We start from the raw sequence: 17,468 nt of genomic DNA, 5'->3' as shown, positions 1-17,468 counted from the left end.
GCATTTAAATATCTGGGGGTTGCAGGGAGGCAGGGCTAGGGGGAAGAAAAGCCAGACCATTCTCTGTGGTACCCAGTGAGAGGACAAAAGGCAATGGGCACAAACTGAACCCCAGGATAATCCATAAGAAGTGCCTTTTTCACTGTAAGTGTGGTCAGGCACTGGAACAGGTCACTCAGAGAGGTTGAGCCATCTCGACCCTCAGAAATATCCAAAGCCAACTGGGCACAGGTCTGAGCAATCTACTTTCACTGACCCTGCTCTGAATAGGAGGCTGGGCTAAAGAATCTCCGGAGATGCCTTCTCACCTCAGTCTTTGTGTGATTTTGTGACCCTGGAAGAATAAAATGACAGTCTTGTGGCACGGTGTAAATGCCTTCAGAGGCAGCACCCCTTTGGTGGGCTGGGACTCCTTTCAGATATGTTCTCAGTTTAGCTGTTGGCAATAACAAACAGTTCCATCTTTGAAAGGTTTTATTTTAAGTTATCATAAAGTTACGTTTTGGTTTGGTTTGGTTTTTTATTGCCATACAGTGTTCTGGACCTAAAATTGTCCACAATAACACAAGTCTAGCTTAGCTGGCTGTATGAAAAACTAACAAAAGCTGGGACAAAAAGACCAGAAAGGTCTGGATCATTTCTGTGGATATGGGTGTGATAAGAACTCTTCAGTGCTTCTAGTGCCATTGTGGTTTATGCATGACAATGAGGAGAAAGATTCAAAAAATACGGGAAACATGCTTCCAGACTAAAAGAGTGTCTGGACTGGATTTTAGTCTGTTACCTCAAACAAGATGAAAAGCCTCTTGGACACTGCTTGGACAGGGTCACTCCATGGGGCAGGGAGAGGACCTGGTGGACTCAAAGGTTATGTCTACATGACTAAATGCTTCTGTATGATAGAGCAGTCCTGGTCCCTAAGCCAAACTGTAGAGCTAATGCAATCAGGTGGGGATGCAAAGTCTGTTGGAATAGAAGAGTAATATTGCAGAAGCTGGAGGAGCCAAATCTTGTCCAATCTCTGGAGTGATCTGAGACGAACTGTCTCCAGAATAGCACCTGAGTTTTCATTTCAAGTAAACTGGTTGGTTCACTCAAAAAAGGTCCAGGTAATGCACTAACATTCACACAAAATGGACAGTGAATGGTCTGGGACCTGGGACTGAACCGAAAGGATTAAGTATTTGCAGTAAACAGACTTAAAGCAGCAAACACCAGCATCTGTACAGCATTCTCTTGTTGCCTGGGCTGGCAGGATCCACTGAGTTACCCTGAGGCTTTCATTGTCTTGGTTTTCCTTGACATTTTTATAGTTCATTTGTGGAGCATCTGAGATGGTATCAGACAGAAATTTGATTATGAAAGAAAAACAACACAAAATCAATGCCATGTACATTAGGTAGATTAACAACTGGCTAACTGACAGGTCTGAAATGCAATTACAAGTAGGAAATTATCATCCAGTATCTGAACCTCTAGCAAGGGTGATTCTTGGCATCGTGCAATTTTACTGCACTAACCAGTGAGCAGTAGGGTAGGCAATGAGAACCAGTCCATATCATGTGTTCAGCTGGTCAAACGAGCTGCAGGTCAGTATGGGCTCACAGACAATCTAATGCAGGTGTCGATAGACAGATCAGGTGTATCACAATCTAAACCCAACTATTGGCTGTGTTATCCTAAAAGGAAGGTCCAAGTGACTCTGTGCACTGTAGTGTGGAGATTCAAAGTAGAGGATGCTCCTGCTACTTTATCTCTTTTTCTTTTTTCTCACAGGCAGGGCTCATGACAACATCCACTGCCTGGATGTTAAAACTAGACAAATTCAGACTACAAACAAGGCTCTGCATTTTAAATGTAAGATCCATCAAATGTTAGAACAATTTGCCAAGGACTGAGCTGGATTCTTCATCACTGAAAATCCAGTTTGCTGGGCAATGCAAACCCTGGTGCTAATCCTGATTTACATGGCAAGAAGGAGAAAGAAGTTTCTTGGGAAGTTGGAAGAAATAGAACTAGCAGAAGACATAGGAGAAACAGGACAGAGGTGGAGCTCACTGTTCCCCCAGTTACACTTTATAGGCAAGAGAATGCATAAGCCACTATTCAGTTTGTGCATTTTTATTTAAACTGTATCATTCTAAATATCCCCCTATGAGAATATATCCAAAATTATACGGGATAAAACCTGAGGGTCTATTGTCCTTCAAATTGAGTTTTGAGAAAGTACTAAACTGCTAAGAGAATTTTATATAGTTTTTCCTTAATCACTGCTCCCTGTCACATATCGTGAGAGGTGCCTTATTGGGATGTGTTGAGTCTGCCTGATCACCATTCTTCACAATATTTTCTAGGGACAAATGTTGCTGAACTCCCCACACAGACACCCAAATTGCATAGAGGTTTTAAATACACTCTAGCACTCTGTATGCTCAGTCTCCAGTAACACAAACCAGCCTTTCCCCATACCCTGAGTGGGGCTCTCCCAGTATCACCAGAAATGTCCATACGAGGAGACACAGACCACCACCAAGCACCATTGCTTGCCATTTCGCACTCAGATAAACACTTCCCCAAGTGGCCTTTGGGCCCTGGAAAGACACCTACAGCCCATCGCAGCTCACTCCCCACAGCATGACGCTGTTAAAGTTGTTGGGCGGTTTCCTGCTGTCAGTGATGGTGCTGCGTGACCTCCTTCAGAAGCCACCTTGTCACACTGCACTCCTGCAAGTTAGAGGTGAAATATCAATGAAGTTTCCATCTCTGATGTGTTTGGAGCAGTTCCTAAATCCTACACACACAGGCTGAGATGGGGCATAAGGCCAAGTCTATAATTGACGTTGTGACATCTGTGGTGCTCCAGGAGGAAACCATCCATGATGCTTGTCTGAGCTGTGACTGTCCTGAGTTACCCATACTTGTTTCCACGGGAGTCACCATAATTACACCACCATTGCTCAAACACAGTCATTATTTGAAAGGCCACATGCTTAAAATGCTTCAGCAGTCATTCTGCAGGGCCAGACAAGCTGAGTTTGACTCAGTTTGCTTCGGTGATCCACATTCCCAGCTGCCTTGCAGGCATTGTGTCCAGACACGGGAACCAACACAGATAGTGAGCCAACACAGCCTGTAGTGAGGAGCATTAAGCCTGGTTCTCTAGAGAGACCCTGTGGCAGCCCCAGCTCAGTGCTTCAGAAACCCAGAGTGAGCCTAATCAAAAAGAGAGTTTTGGTTTCAGCAGCTCAGTTAGACCCCGTGAGGACATTGTGCTGACAGGGCACGTCAAAGTAAATTCTTTGCACCAAATATATGCCAAATGAATTGGAGAGGTGTTCATGTGATCCACATAAGAAGTGCGGTTGAGACTAAAGTGTGAATATTTAAATTATAGTCAATTTCAACTATACCAGCTTAATCACGCTTAATTATTGCTTTGCTTAATTATTGTTCACACCTAATTTTATTTAATTTCTCATTCCATCTGTACATATCACTACTCCTGCATCTTAGGAAGTGAGCAAATGAGGACGAGGAAGGCCAAGGCACAGCTGGAACTGTAGTGATAGGAAAAGGGGTAATGGTTTTAATCTGAAGGAAGGAATTTTTTCAGTGAGGGTGGTGAAACACTGGAACAGGTTGCCCAGAGAGGTGGGATAAAGACCTCCTCAGAGACTCAAGACAATGAGGATTTATTTCCTCTGTTTTAGCATAAACTTTCAGAAAAAAAGAGTAATTTAGTGCTTTGGTTTCCCACTGAAAGAACATGGGGATATTACAGTCCCTATAAATACAGAAGGAGGAGGATCTTGGAAGATCCTCAACAGTGCCTCATGGACGAATACAATCACCCAGCTCAAAGGTGTGCTTTAAGTACCTCCAATTTGATAACAGCTGTTTCCAAATGTCTTCCTTCTACTAAGTATCTGTGCATTCCCAGATATCCATTTCTACACCATCATTTGATTTTTTTCCCCTCTGTTTTCCTAACCTGCAAACTCACAGACCAAATCCAAAAGGAGACTCAGGCAGTCCAGAGAGCTTAAAAAGTGGAGGAATGCTGACAGACCAGAACTGCCCATGGCCTCTCCTCTTACAGCCACTGATTGATTAGGGGTAAGAGAAGGGCTTTTTGCATTGTGCCTCTGCCAAAAAAAAAAAAAGGCAAAAAGAAACCACTGACATGCAAAGTGCAGATTTGGCCACGTTCTACTTGAGATGAAAAAGCCTTTTTTTCATCTTATACAAGTGGAATTAATGTTTTTTATACACCAAGACCTCACGATGAATGTTCTTTTCACTTACAGAAGACCAGAATAAGCTAAGCCTGGACCACCATCTTCATGTGAACGAGGAGGGGCCAACAGGATGTTACCCATTTTTAGACTATTCCTGTGCCTAGTGTACATTTCTGTTGCTGATTCAGAAGCCTGCAGCTCTTTCCTGCTCCCTGCCAGCTGTATGTCAGCTCACTGTATCAATCAAAAGCATCTCAAGGCAGTGGTGAGCAGCCTCTGGAGCCCTCTAACCCTGCAGATGCAATGTCCTGCAGTCCCTGCTAACATTTCTTTGCTCAGTTTTCCCCCATGGTTTCTTGCAGGATTAAATTACCTCTCAAGGGCTATTTCCTGTCTGTAATTTCTTTGGATTTTTAACTCTGTTTTTTATATTTTTTATATTTTCTTCAGCAAAAGACAAGGTCAAGCATTTTGTCAAGATGAAAAAAGACATCAACGCAAAAGGGTGAGGAAAAAAAAAGCAAGCCCTCAGTATAAAGCACTTCAGACTACTCATGCAGCATATTAGAGAGCAAAAGGAGCTTTCTGGCTCCTATCTGGCTGTTGTTGCAATTGTTAATGTGGTTTTGTTCCATTATTAATGACACCAGAAAGAGAAATGAGACCTTCCACGCAAAGTTGAGAGACTGTCATCTGACATCTTCCAACAAGAAGGAAGGAAACAAATGCTTAAAATAATGGAAATAAGCAAAGGGAAAGGGAAAATTACAATACTGAGCATATAGCAATAAAATCTGCAGACATCTATAGCAGTGCTGGGATTGTGAGTCAAATCTCTTACAAGCCTTGTAAATCATTGCCAGAGCCTGCTAGTTTAAGGTCACTTGGTAATAAACAAAGAAAAACTCATTTTTTACAGTCTGTATTGTATTGCATAATATGTCCATGTTTCCTAGAACTGCTGTTTGACAAGCAGAGAAAAGTAAAACCAGTAGAGCAGCACTAATGGACGAAACATCTATAACCTGGAGTGACATATCATTAGTCTCATCTGGATGTGGTTGGACAGGACTTTAATAAAAAGCTTTGTTAGGAAAACACATCGTGAATATGCTAAGGTAAGTAAAATCAGGAATAACACTCCAATCTGGCCTTCCTGTAAAGTTACCCTGAGTTAGCTACCAAATTTGCAATCCTGCAGAAGAGTCAGGCAGGATGCATCCCTTTGGTCTCACCTGGCAGAAGCAGCTCCATTGCTGAAGCCTTGCACTGATGCCTAAGCACCAAAGCCCACGACCTCCACACCAGCTTATCCACAGCATCCTCTTCAAATTCCATCCCAACAGCAAGAGATACCTGCTGAGGTCCTTCCCCCATTGAATTTGGGGTGCTGAGAGGCAGTTAGAGGCTGGGGGAACTCAGAGGGGTCAAGCATCAAGGTTAGATTGGCTGCTAATCAGTAATACAGCTGTAAATCATCGGTACAAGAGGAAATGACCTCAGGTTGTGCCAGGGGAGGTCTAGACTGGATATTAGTAAAAATTGCTTCTCTGACAGGGTTGTCAAGCACTGGAATAGGCTACCCATGAAAATGGTGAAGTCACCATCGCTGGAGGTACTTAAAAGACTGTAGATGTGGTGTTTAGGGACATGTTTGGCTTAGTGGTGGACTTGGCAGTGCGGGGGGAACAGTCAAGCTTGATGACCTTAAAGATTTCTTCCAAACTAAATGATTCTAATTCCTTGAAGCTGAGTGATTCTCTCTGTAGTCACTTGTTGATGGGGCCGCACACCAAGGTGAAAAATCCCCCCTGCCCTCCGCTGCTCAGCTTCCCTGCCACCTGGCTCCCACCCTGCCCAAAGCACTCACCCATTGCTGCCGTTTCACACTCCGATGCATTTCTGTTTAAGAGAAACCTCATCTCTTTCAGAGGGAATGTTTGCACCACAGAGGCAGGGAGCACTGTTTCCAATGGGCTGTCAGGGAGAAAGGAACCAGTCAGCTTTCAAATAAATATGGTTTATAATAGCTTGATTAAATGCTTTCTTAATGCTGGGCATTTTGTGATGTCACTATATTTCTTGATGTGAAGCTTATATTGAAAAAAACCCCTCTAGATATTTTATAGTTTTCCCTTTAAAAAGAAGGAATCTAAAAGCTCTTTGCTGTTAATTATTGATGCTGAACACAAATATTCATTTCTTATCCCAGGACTGAACATTTGACACATACTGCAGAGCCAAAATTCAGTATTTGAGAAGAGCTCCAGATGCAGATTTCAATGTCATGACTAACATCTGTCTCTCCAATAGGTTGGATTAAATTCATGCAACCAGTGTAATACATTTAAAATAGGTAAAGTTCAGTTCATTTTATATAAGCATCTGCCCCATATGTTGTGCTGCCAAAATAGGTCACTGGGCCAAAAGCTCAAAAATAATTTAAATAAAGGTTGAAAGAAATGAAAAAGGAAAATAACATGAAGTCCCATCACCATGAGACCTTATTTAATGCTTTGGAGCACTTCCATAAAGTGATGGGATCAGGAAGAAGCTTTGCCAGTGGCAATCTCTCCCAGGGGAAGGGCTATACACTTTTTCATGTAATTTCATCTTCAGCAGCAACACCTGGGCACGATGATTTGGCAAAGCACAGGAGCAGCTCAGACAGGTCACAGAAGCTTTTTCAAACACTTCTTGGGCTCTAGCAAGCTTGGTGCTGTGACTACTTCCTTGGAAAGCCTATTCCAGAACCCAACCACTCTCTGGGTGAAGAACCTTTTCTTAATATCCAAACTAAACCTCTCCTGACACACCTTCAAGCCATTTTCTCAGGTCCTGTCACTGGTCACCACAGAGATCAGTGCCTGCCCTTCTTCATCTCCTTATGAGGAAGCTGTAGACTGCAATGAGGTCTCCCCTCAGTCTCCTCTTCTCCAAGAACAGACCAAGTGACCTCAGCCACTCCTCATACGGCTTCCCCTCAAGGCCCTTCACCATCTTCGCTGCCCTCCTTTGGACCTCTCTAATAGCTTAATATCTTTCTTATATTGCAGTGACCAAAACTGCACACAATATTCAAGGTGAGGCCGCACCTGTGCAGAGCAGAGAGGGACAATTTCTTCCCTCAACTGGCTGGTGAATGCTTTGCTTGATGTAAGATGGGGTGGAAGGTAAGCAATTCATAGCCTGCCTCTGCAGATTAAGCGCAAATGCACTTTCATGCAACCCCAGCACCATGGCAGGCTGAAAAACCTATGTGAGATTATATATGTTTGGGCAGTGCATCCTTGCTGGCCTCTCTCCCCCAGTCCCTTCATCTCACTCTCATTGATGAAGCTTCAAAGGAGACACCAAAATTTGGGGAAGTTGGAGATTTTATTGCATCTGAGAAGTCCTCTAAGGTGTGCAAGAAGGAAGCTGTAATGACATAGGGAGGTGTAATGACATTAGGGAGAACTCGAGGAGAGGGAAATGCGAGGAAGAGGAGGATGGACGACCTACAAAAGGGCCATTCTGGGGTGTTACTCTTTCCCTGGTCAGAGGAGCGGCTCTCCTGAGGATGTATATGGCTTCTGGTAGCCATATATAAGGCTGCCTCTGAGCAAGGATGAATTTCAGGGTTGGGACACTCATGTTTTCTAATCATGTTTCCCACTAACTCACGCTGTCCTGTGCTTTCCTGAAAGAAGGACAAGGTTTCTGGGAACCTCCGTTGACGACAGTGGAAGGGAGAGAGGAGCACCCTGCTCATGTGCTGGGTACGACGGGATGGGAACGAGTCTTATTTTCCAACGTGGTCATCAAAGATGACCCCTGGAGACAGAGATGCTGATGCCCAGTCCCACCGTCTTCCCTGCAGCATCACCAGACTCTTCGGGGCAATAAAGTTAGTTTTAACAGCCCGAAGAGAAATTTCCCTCGCAGTCATAGCTAAAAACAACCTCCTCGGCCGGGTGTCCCGACCGCGGGCTCAGCTCTCGGCTCCCGGCTCCGGCGGGCAGCGTCAGGGCCGGGCAGGGCTGCGCGGTTCCGCGGCCGCCCATCTCATTTCCCGGCTGGGCGACTGCCGGGCAGTGCCTTCCCTTCCGCAACCAATTGCATCTCCAGCGCGGATCGGAGGATCGCGGGGTGTGAGGCGGGGGAGCGCCCTGGGGCCGGTGCGGGGGGGAGCTGGGAGCAGCCCCGGCGCCGCGGCGGGAGCGGGAGGAAGAAGAGGGAGAGAAGCGAGGGAGAGAAGCGAGGGAGAGGCCTGGGGCAGGCAACCCCCGGAGGAGGGCCGCGCCGGCCGGCCCAGACACTTAAATGCAACCCCTGGGGCATCGGCTTCTCGCTGATGAGACCGCTGCAGGGCTGCCGGGGACGGGGCGTCGTCGTGGGTACCGTCACCCTCTGCCTGGCCGCCGGGTGGGCTCTGCAGAGTAAGTGTCCGACTCCGTCCCTATCTCCCCCCCCCGCCTTCCTCCCACAGCCCTTTCCTCCTCCTCGCCGCGATACCCCAGCCCAGCCCCAGCGCCCGGCACCTGTTCGGGGCGGTGCGGAGCGCCCGCCGCCCACGGCCAGCTCCCTTCCCGGCCCGGCCGTGCCCGGGGCGCCCCGGAGCTCCCGGGGACGGGACATACCGGGGCTCAGGCAGGCATCGCTACCCTCTGCGGGCTGTACATGGTCTGGGGAGGCTCGTCCCCGCTCCTGCTGCTCGGAGGGAGCTGAGGAGCCGAGCGGGGCCGGCCCGGGGGTGTAGCCCGGCCACCCAGGCGGGAGCCGCGGCCGCGGTGGGGACGCGCCCCCCGCCCGCTCCCGGCGGGGATGGCCCCGGCAGCCGCCCTTCGCCCTCTGCCTTTCCAGCAACCGATGGGACAAGGCATGGAGGGGGAATCAAGCCCGGTTAACCAGTCCGAAGGGCGTCGGGTCACGCTGGGAAACGCGGCGGTAAAGAGAAGGTGGGTTCCAACCCAGCACCCCACAGTGGGTGAGTGGGCATGGGACAACACGCAGAGAACCGTCCTAGCTGTCCTAGCGAGGGCTGGAGGAGACTGCTGCCAACCCCACCCACCCCTGTGGACTAGGATGTCAGTGCCACCAGAGTTTGGTTTAATCAAAGGTGATGCACAAACAGGACACCGAAGGGTGGAGGAACTGCCCCAAGGGTTTCAGAGCTCTGTTTTAGAGTTGTGCGTTCAGTTTAGAGCTCCTGCATTGAGCCCCCTCAGCCCCTTTCCCACCCACTCCCCAGCATGCTGCCGTCTCAGGTGCATTGCTATGGCCAGGTCTGGTACACAGAGCCACACTTCCCACCTCAGCCAGGCAAATACTTCGGAGCAGAGCAGCGTGCCAGGACCACACACTCACTGTGCTCTGAGCAGCACCGGTGCCCTCTCTCCTGGGTGCATGTTTTACTGGGCGGGAAGGGTCTGGTTTTGCAAGCAGCAGGGCAGAGCGGCCTGCAAAGGGCCCTGCAGATGGGTGTGATGTTTGCTCTCCAGCCTGGTGCAGCTCTGCTGGGATTAGACCGGTTCAGGTGATCTACGCACACTGCCTACTAAAAATATTTTTGAATGGTTAGATATGCACTGCCTTTTGTAGCTTGGCATGCTAGATATGGACAGAACACATTTGCAAATAATTCAATGGAAAGATTTTTAATTTTTACATTTATCTTGCAATCATGTATTCAAAACAAAGCCATGCCTCTATCAAAACATAAAAGAGTCACTGAGGGCAGACAGCTCCTGTCTGATCAGAAACAGTGGGAAAGGCCTTTAAATAGACACATGGAGCAGAAAACAATTGGAACAATTTGCAGCGATTACCAGAGGTTCCCGGCTGTTCTGTGTCTGTAGCTGGCACAAACCCTGTTTTCACAGCTCTGGTTAGTCTCTCCAGCACACAGGCTGAACAGCAGACCACAGCTCCGCTGAGGATGCACTAGGCTGCCCAGAAAGTGTGATGTTCCTGCAGGGGGACTGGGCAGCGTGATCATAACAAAGCCCATGAAGGGAGAATCCCAGAAGTGTTATCTTGGAAAAAGCTTAGATTTTATCTGGTCCCATAGGTTAGGGCCTGGGAATTGAACTGGCTTCTTGAGCTTCCTTGTCTTACCTTGACCAGAAGAGTTATTGAATTTTGCTACATACCCCAAATACAGTAAAGTCAGCTTGTAATTCATTTATCCATGTCTTCCATTTCTGGTTGCTCCTGGAGGGTTCTTAATTCAAGATTTTTAGAAATAATTTCTTTCCCCTAGAGATTTTTGTTCTTTGCCTTTTTTAATCATTCTTATCTCTGAGGATTCTGCAGAACCTCCAGGATCATCTCCAGGGATCCTGCTTTGCACTCCTGCAGTGTACCTGAGGGTCTCATTCTCACTTCTCACTGGGTTACAGACTTTTGCAAGTCAGCATTACTTTTTCATTCTGCTCTTGCAGTTGGGCTGTTCCCACAGCAAGAGTGGGTGAGCTGCTCCAAGCCAAACCAGGAAAAGGCTTTCAGCCTTACTCTGTGCTTTATCTGCCTTTTGTCTGCTTTGATTTTTGTGGGGAGATAACAGGATTTCAGCCTCTAGCCAAGTGTCTCAAACATGCCACTAATAAAAAGAAAAAATGTATGCCAGTTGAAACTCAGATATTGGTGTTCATCCAAGTTTTCATGCAGAAACACCCACATGCAAGCAGAAATTATTGCTGTTACACATTAAACTAAGTGGTCTGTTCAGTTTCACAGTTATGAACAGCTATGAACAGCTCTGTAGTCACATCAGGAGGAACTAGATGAGAATTAAATATTCCTTTATGTGCATTTTTGCCCGGACATCATTAGGAACATGAAGTCCCTGGCTTTTCATGAAACTGTGTACGTTTGATTACATGCAATTTATCTGTGCTGGTATATAACTGGCTGCCTGTAAGAAGCTCATGTCTGAAATGTTGATTACACATCCTGAAAACAAGACCAAGTTCTTACCGCGTCTTCACATACTTATGCCTGCTGCCGTTCTTGCTTTTGGGGGATGGTAATTAATTAATATAATAGGTTACCTTGGACATGGTGATTAAACTTTCCATCTAAATGCAGGATTTTAAAAGAAAGCCAGTTACCAATGAACACAAAAGTTTTGCTCAGTTTTCAGAAAATGTTATGCTCCCTTATCCAAAAAGACCCTTCCAAAGTTCCTTTTGATTTGGGTATCCACACATTTAAACACACACAATTACTCATCCTCTATGGCAGAAACATTTTTGCTATCACCAATTGCAAATGTGCGTTTAATCTTTAAGGATGTATGTTACTTTTACGGACAGCAGAAAGAGATACTGCAAAGCATAATCTGTCCTCTCTTAAAACAGACCACTGAGATAGGTAGGATGAATCACACCCAGAGGTCCCAACCTGCCCTGGATGCTTGGTGCAGCATCACCTCCACACTCATCACCCTCCTTTGTCTTTCAGCTCCCGAAGGAGTGTCGTTAGTTGTCCCACAACCCAACATCAATGCAACAGTGGCACAAAACATCCTCCTCTCAGTTGAATACTCTTGCAGAGGCGTCGCCACCATTGAGTGGAAGCATGTGTCAAGCTGGGGCACCACCAGCATTGTTGAGTGGAAAAGTGGGAATTTTGTCAACATATCCACAGTCTACAAGGACAGAGTGACTACTTTTGAAAATGGCTCTATACAGCTTCTCAACGTGGGCATGCGAGATGCCGGCTACTATTTTGTCACTGTAACAGAGGAGTATGGAACCAACGCCTACGGCACCATCATAGTCAATGTTTACGGTACAAACTAGATGGGACTTCTTGGCTTTACCCTGTGTTTAAATACCAATCTGTTTGTAATCAATTTTATAATATTATTTTTTTCCATTCTCCCTACAGAAATTATCTATGAAGATTTACATTTTGTAGCAGTTCTCTTTGCCTTTCTTGCTGCAGTATCGGCCATTCTGATCTGCTGCATGTGGCTGTGTAATAAATCTCTGCATCTGTTTCAGAAGAAGACACACAAACTCACAGGTACCTCTCTAAGAATGCAGTCAAGGTATAGGGGTTTCAAATCTGAAGTTTGAGCCTAAAATTTGTGCCCTAAGGGTGCTAAACAGGGACACTGAGAAACAAGACTGAAGGGCTCAAAATCAGTTATCCTGTTCTAACTCTTTACTAGCTGAGGTAACTCAATAACAGGTGTTTAGTTGCAGAACAAGCCACAGGACATCTACTTCATACACTTCACATCAGAAATAATAAAACACTTCCCAACATTGCTGATTGCAAAAGCTGGGGAGAAAAGGCAAGAGCTGCAATAACCCCCCTATCAGAAGGCAGGAGACAAAGTCAAGAGCATCAGCAATTTTTCAGAGTTCACACTAGAAGAGTATATCCTCGGGGAAAATAATCCCTTGGGAGTGGCCCTCACCTCAGTTCATGAAGGACTGCACCTCTCCCTCTCTTCTCAAACTCCCCCTTCATCTGTCCTCACCTTTGATCCAGTTGCAGACTGCAACAAACACTAATATCAAAACCAGACTCCTGACACACACTGAAGATAACAGTCATGAAAAGCGGGTCAAGGGAACATGAGGGCCGCACTGAGGGGAACATTCACGTATTAGGGAAGAAACTGCAAGCCACAGCCAGGGATATTTGGCCTAGGCAGCAAGACAAGGTGCCACGCTATGGACCTGGGATCGAACTCTGTAGGCGCATCCTTGGAATGGGAGGTTTCTTTTACCACTTCAAAACATTTCAGATGTTTACCTCCATACTTTGTAAGTGCTGATCCACTAGTGGTTTCTCGCCCTGTAGGAAACAGGTCTGTATTTCTTCTATAATGAGCGCTGCTTAAGCTTTTACATTACAACAAGCAGCACAGCTATCAGGATTTTACTAGACCAACACAGATACTCGAGCATTCTAAGCCTTATGGCCCAAACTTTGTGTATATTCTGCAAAACCTGATAAAAGAAGAAATTAATTTGGCTTGAGCTGCCTATTCCTTTCTGTCACTCACATACAGCTCTTAAGGGTTGCTGCTGTTTTCATGGTACACACACCATTCACAAGGTTCTGTAGCTACTGAAAGTTTTCCTATCATGCCAGGAAATACTGGCTTTTGCTGGGATAAAGCCTCTTCCTCCAGTTAATGCTAATCTTCCTACAGAGCTGAATTGAATACAGTTATTTGGCAGAGTTCAGGAAAACCACAGTTCCAGAAACTTGTTGTGTCATCTCCCAGAACATGGTCCAAAGCAAGGACCTAGCTTCTTCCCCAATTCCACCTTAGAAGAGCCCTCCTTTCAGAAGTTATGAAGAGAGGTGTAAGGATGAGCCCTGTGGACTTCAGATTTTGTAGTGCCTTTAGCCTTGTACTGGAAGAAACTGGTATCACTTTAAAGATTGTAAGGGCTTCTTTATGCAGTTTAATATTTTGAAAAGATGTATTTAAAACCTAACTGTAGATGAGCAGGCTTGAGCTAATATTAAAAATTTCAAAATATCTCAGCTATTAGCACAGCGCATGTAATTTTGGAACATTGGCCTTCCAATCCATTTGCCAATCAATAACAATATGCTTTTATTTACAGCAAGTACAACGGAAGAGATTGAATTGGAAACCATTGAGTGTTAGCCAAGGACTGTATCATAGCAAAAATAACAATTCTACCTCAGGAGAAAATATTGACCAAGAAAGCAGGAACAAACCTAGAAGGTAAAATGTTTGTGACTACTGCAGAAACATCCTGACTTGCAAACTAATCAAATCAGCAGTGTCTGATGGAGCTGTTTGACCTGTTAAGTTTTTTCAGTTCTGCTAGTCAAGGTCACAGTAAAAAAAGAGAACGCTTTCATGCGAGCACGAACACATTTTTGTGGCTTACTAATAAAATCTACAGCCTCCACCACTCTTGAAAACAACTAGCCAACCAAGCAACCAAGCCTCTAAGACCAACCATAAAGGAAATTATCATGGTCTTGAAGGACACCTGTATTTTGGATACAGCAAGTCTTCTATTAAGACAGAGTGGTCATTAGCATTCTTCAACATAATAAATTTAATATCTAATTACAGTATTACATTAAAAATTAATTGCAAGCATTGAATCCTGTTTATTGCACCTATGCTGCTACTTTCGGGTGTAAGGAACTTCCTGAAGCTCTGAAGACAAACTGTAATTTTTCATGAGACAAAACTGACTTTGAAAGAATGCGGAGCTGGTCAAAGTTCTCCCACTTATGTTTGCAATTGTTTACACTGCCCCGGGATGGATATTAACACACATTTTATGACATTACTAGAGCAGGTGGTTATACAAGGAAGCCTGTGCAGGCACTAAAGAGGACACTCTACAAAGATATGAAGGCTCACAAAATACTGATACACCGCACCAGTGGGGTGGCAAAGTACTACACAGTTTTGTTGTGAAAGATGTCCAGCCCTTTGCAAACTTAGCCCAGTGACAAACAGTCTGAGAAGAAAAATTAAAACAGCAGTACTTTGAAATTTAGTATTTACAAATACAGTTCTGAAATTGCTTTTGTTGAGAAGCCACCTTTGCTTTCCCTATGTTCAAAGAAAACGTGATCCAACTAATGCTTTCTTGAATCTGCATATTGCACTTAATGCAATCCTCCACCTGCAGATCTGTTGGGTGGAATAACATTTGTGTTTGTCAGCGAGAAAGCACTAAACTGACCGAGCTTCAAATTATTTTGTTTTGCTTTTGTAATGAGAATTTTGCAGTGTGAAATAAACTTGGAAAATGTAAGAGACCATGGACTAGTCTGTGCCTGTAGATTGCCACGCGGCTGTTTGAGTCAAACTGCTGCTACTACCTCTCTCACACTTTGTCTCACTTGTTTGCAAAAACCTTTTACAGGACAGACTGACAGAGCTTCCCCTCTGGTCAGGAACTAGGATGACCAGGTGCAGAGGTTCCATTTGGAAAAACTCTCAGAGAATTTCCCACCAAGTGCAAAACAATGCAGGTAGGTGTCTAACAAGCTTTTTTTCCAACAGCACCCTATACACAATACCTTTAAGTCATACTCAGATTGAACTGGCCATTTGTAGTATGAGGGCCTCTCTCCCCCTCATAAATTCAAGTACTAGATTCAGCTGTTTGTTCCTTCCTGCATTTAGGAGAACAGGTCAAAAAAGGGAAGAAATTAAATTTTAAAAATCTCAGATACAGCACAGATGACTGACAGTTTGTCCTAATTTTCTGTTTTAAATGTGTATTACCAGTCTAACGTATCTTTGAGTGAACTAAGCTTTGACAACATAGAAACTCTTAAGTGCATCTGTTTCAATCACAAGCCTGAAGTACTCAGTGAAGTATAATTATAGCATATGGAAAACATTATTGGGGTTTTTTTCTGTTTATCTATTCCATATTTTTTAATTCTCTAAATCTTAGAATTTGAATGTGAAGTTATTAGTTTGAATTGAAATGTGTAGCAGGTGCTCTGCCAGACTTATTTAGAAAGTACAAAAAGCGCAGCTTACACATAACACATTATTATCTGCTAACATTGCCCTGAACACTGCAATTGCCAAAGGAAGTCAGGAAACACATCCAGACATGAATGACCATTCAAGTGCATTGCTGTGTAGAGATCACACACACCTGTAAACCACAGTATTTGAAAGCTAGGATGAAAGTAGGAAATGACCACTTAATATTCTTCAGTTTAAGATGTACTACAACAGCAGTAACAAGTTTTCAGCTAGCACAGTTGTTCTACCTCTCTCAGCTCGGCCGAAGTCACTGCAACTTCAGGCACCTATTTCTGGCTGTTGACCGTGGGGCCAACTTCGCTTTTAGGCAGTAATATCCCAGATGAACAACGGGGACTCAACAATCACTGATGACATCCAGTACAGTTAACCTATGTACAGCTTCCCTTATAGACAATTCCTCACCCACAAATTCTACCCAGACTTTATCATTCTTACTCTACACAGGTAGCGTCTTTTATAAAATAGCAACATTTTTCTGAAAATTATGTTTGCTAATATGCATTATTAATGTCAGTAATATTTTATATACAGAAGGCGAGGCTAAGCTGTCTGTAGAAGTTTCTTGCTACCCTGGAGCATCTAAAGCCTTATGGCAAGTTGCTACAGTGGAAGTTCAGAAACTAATAGCTATTTTTACTCCACTTGTAAATTCCCTGCAGAACAGCAGCAAATTTAATATTTAGAGCATTCGAGATGATCAAAGGGGTTAAGGCATTTTAAACTAAAGAGATGTCCAAGTTCACAAGATTGTTTCGGCAATCAGTTGTAAAGATCCTGATCATTCCGTGTCTTCATCTCATCTTCAAAGATGCACTACCAATTTTCAAGACTGTCCCTCTATTAGAAGCCTAATCAGTCTGTTTTCCATTAAAATTAGGAATCCCTGTGTATTTAGCACTAAAATACAGACTCTCCAGGTCTCTAAGAATTCTTTTGTTGTTATTATTATTTTTTTTTCAGCTAGACATGGAAGTCTTGACAAATGTTTTCACTGCTAACATGCAGTGCTTGCACTTCCACATTAGATGTCCTCTTGCATCCATTATTTCTTTTCAGGAGACAAGTCCTGCAACCGTGAGATTCTAATAGCTCCACAGTGATCTGATTACATGGTAATGAAGAACTTACCTAATGAAAAGGCTATCACTACATGTAGACCTGTCAATTTAGGTTAAGAACAGTGAAGTGTAAAGACATGTTCAAGTTTCATAGACTGATCTTCTAATTATTAGTAAGGGAAGATTTATTGTGTTGGCAGGAGTCAAAACAGCCTCATACAGTCAGATGCATTAGGCTGTTGGCTGAACTGTTCACCAACGAACAAAATCCCTCCCTGCCTGCAGTGGTACAGCGTCTGTTAGCCCACCAATACAGGACCTGACATCATGGGTGTTAAATAAGATTCACCCATTTTTCAAGAAGATCTGGAGACTATTTTCAACTAGTATTTTTCATTTTCATCAGTTGTCTTGGGCGACTTACCAGAACCTGAAAGGAAACCCCTTTCTCTCTCATAGATTAAGCTACTTAGAAGGAACTTAGAGGAACTGAAACAAGATGCTCCATGCTGGCAAACATCAACAGAACTACAAGAGCTGCTCTGGATACATACTGAGCCGCAGCTTGCCACAAGCAATTTCTTAATATGTATTTCCCAAAACTATTATTTATGACTTGAGAATACAACAAAATAACAACTGTCATCGTAGAAG

General features: G+C 44.4%; 1 protein-coding gene across 1 annotated transcript; it reads left to right on the top strand.

The window, feature by feature from the left end:
• Positions 1–8,502: 8,502 nt before the first annotated feature.
• On the top strand, positions 8,503–15,210 carry VSTM5 (V-set and transmembrane domain containing 5). Its single transcript, XM_050333161.1, has 5 exons — positions 8,503–8,659; positions 11,685–12,014; positions 12,114–12,251; positions 13,820–13,944; positions 15,113–15,210. Exons 1-4 carry the CDS (start codon positions 8,575–8,577, stop codon positions 13,861–13,863), a joined length of 597 nt encoding a protein of 198 aa, XP_050189118.1. The 5' UTR covers positions 8,503–8,574; the 3' UTR covers positions 13,864–13,944; positions 15,113–15,210.
• Positions 15,211–17,468: the final 2,258 nt, after the last annotated feature.

The sequence above is a fragment of the Myiozetetes cayanensis genome, unplaced genomic scaffold (genome assembly GCF_022539395.1).
Source record: "Myiozetetes cayanensis isolate MyiCay16 unplaced genomic scaffold, myiCay2020 scf5-8, whole genome shotgun sequence".
In the NCBI taxonomy this organism is placed as follows: domain Eukaryota; kingdom Metazoa; phylum Chordata; class Aves; order Passeriformes; family Tyrannidae; genus Myiozetetes; species Myiozetetes cayanensis.
Note: the sequence above shows the minus strand (reverse complement) of the source record. Positions and strands in the feature narration are given on the sequence as shown.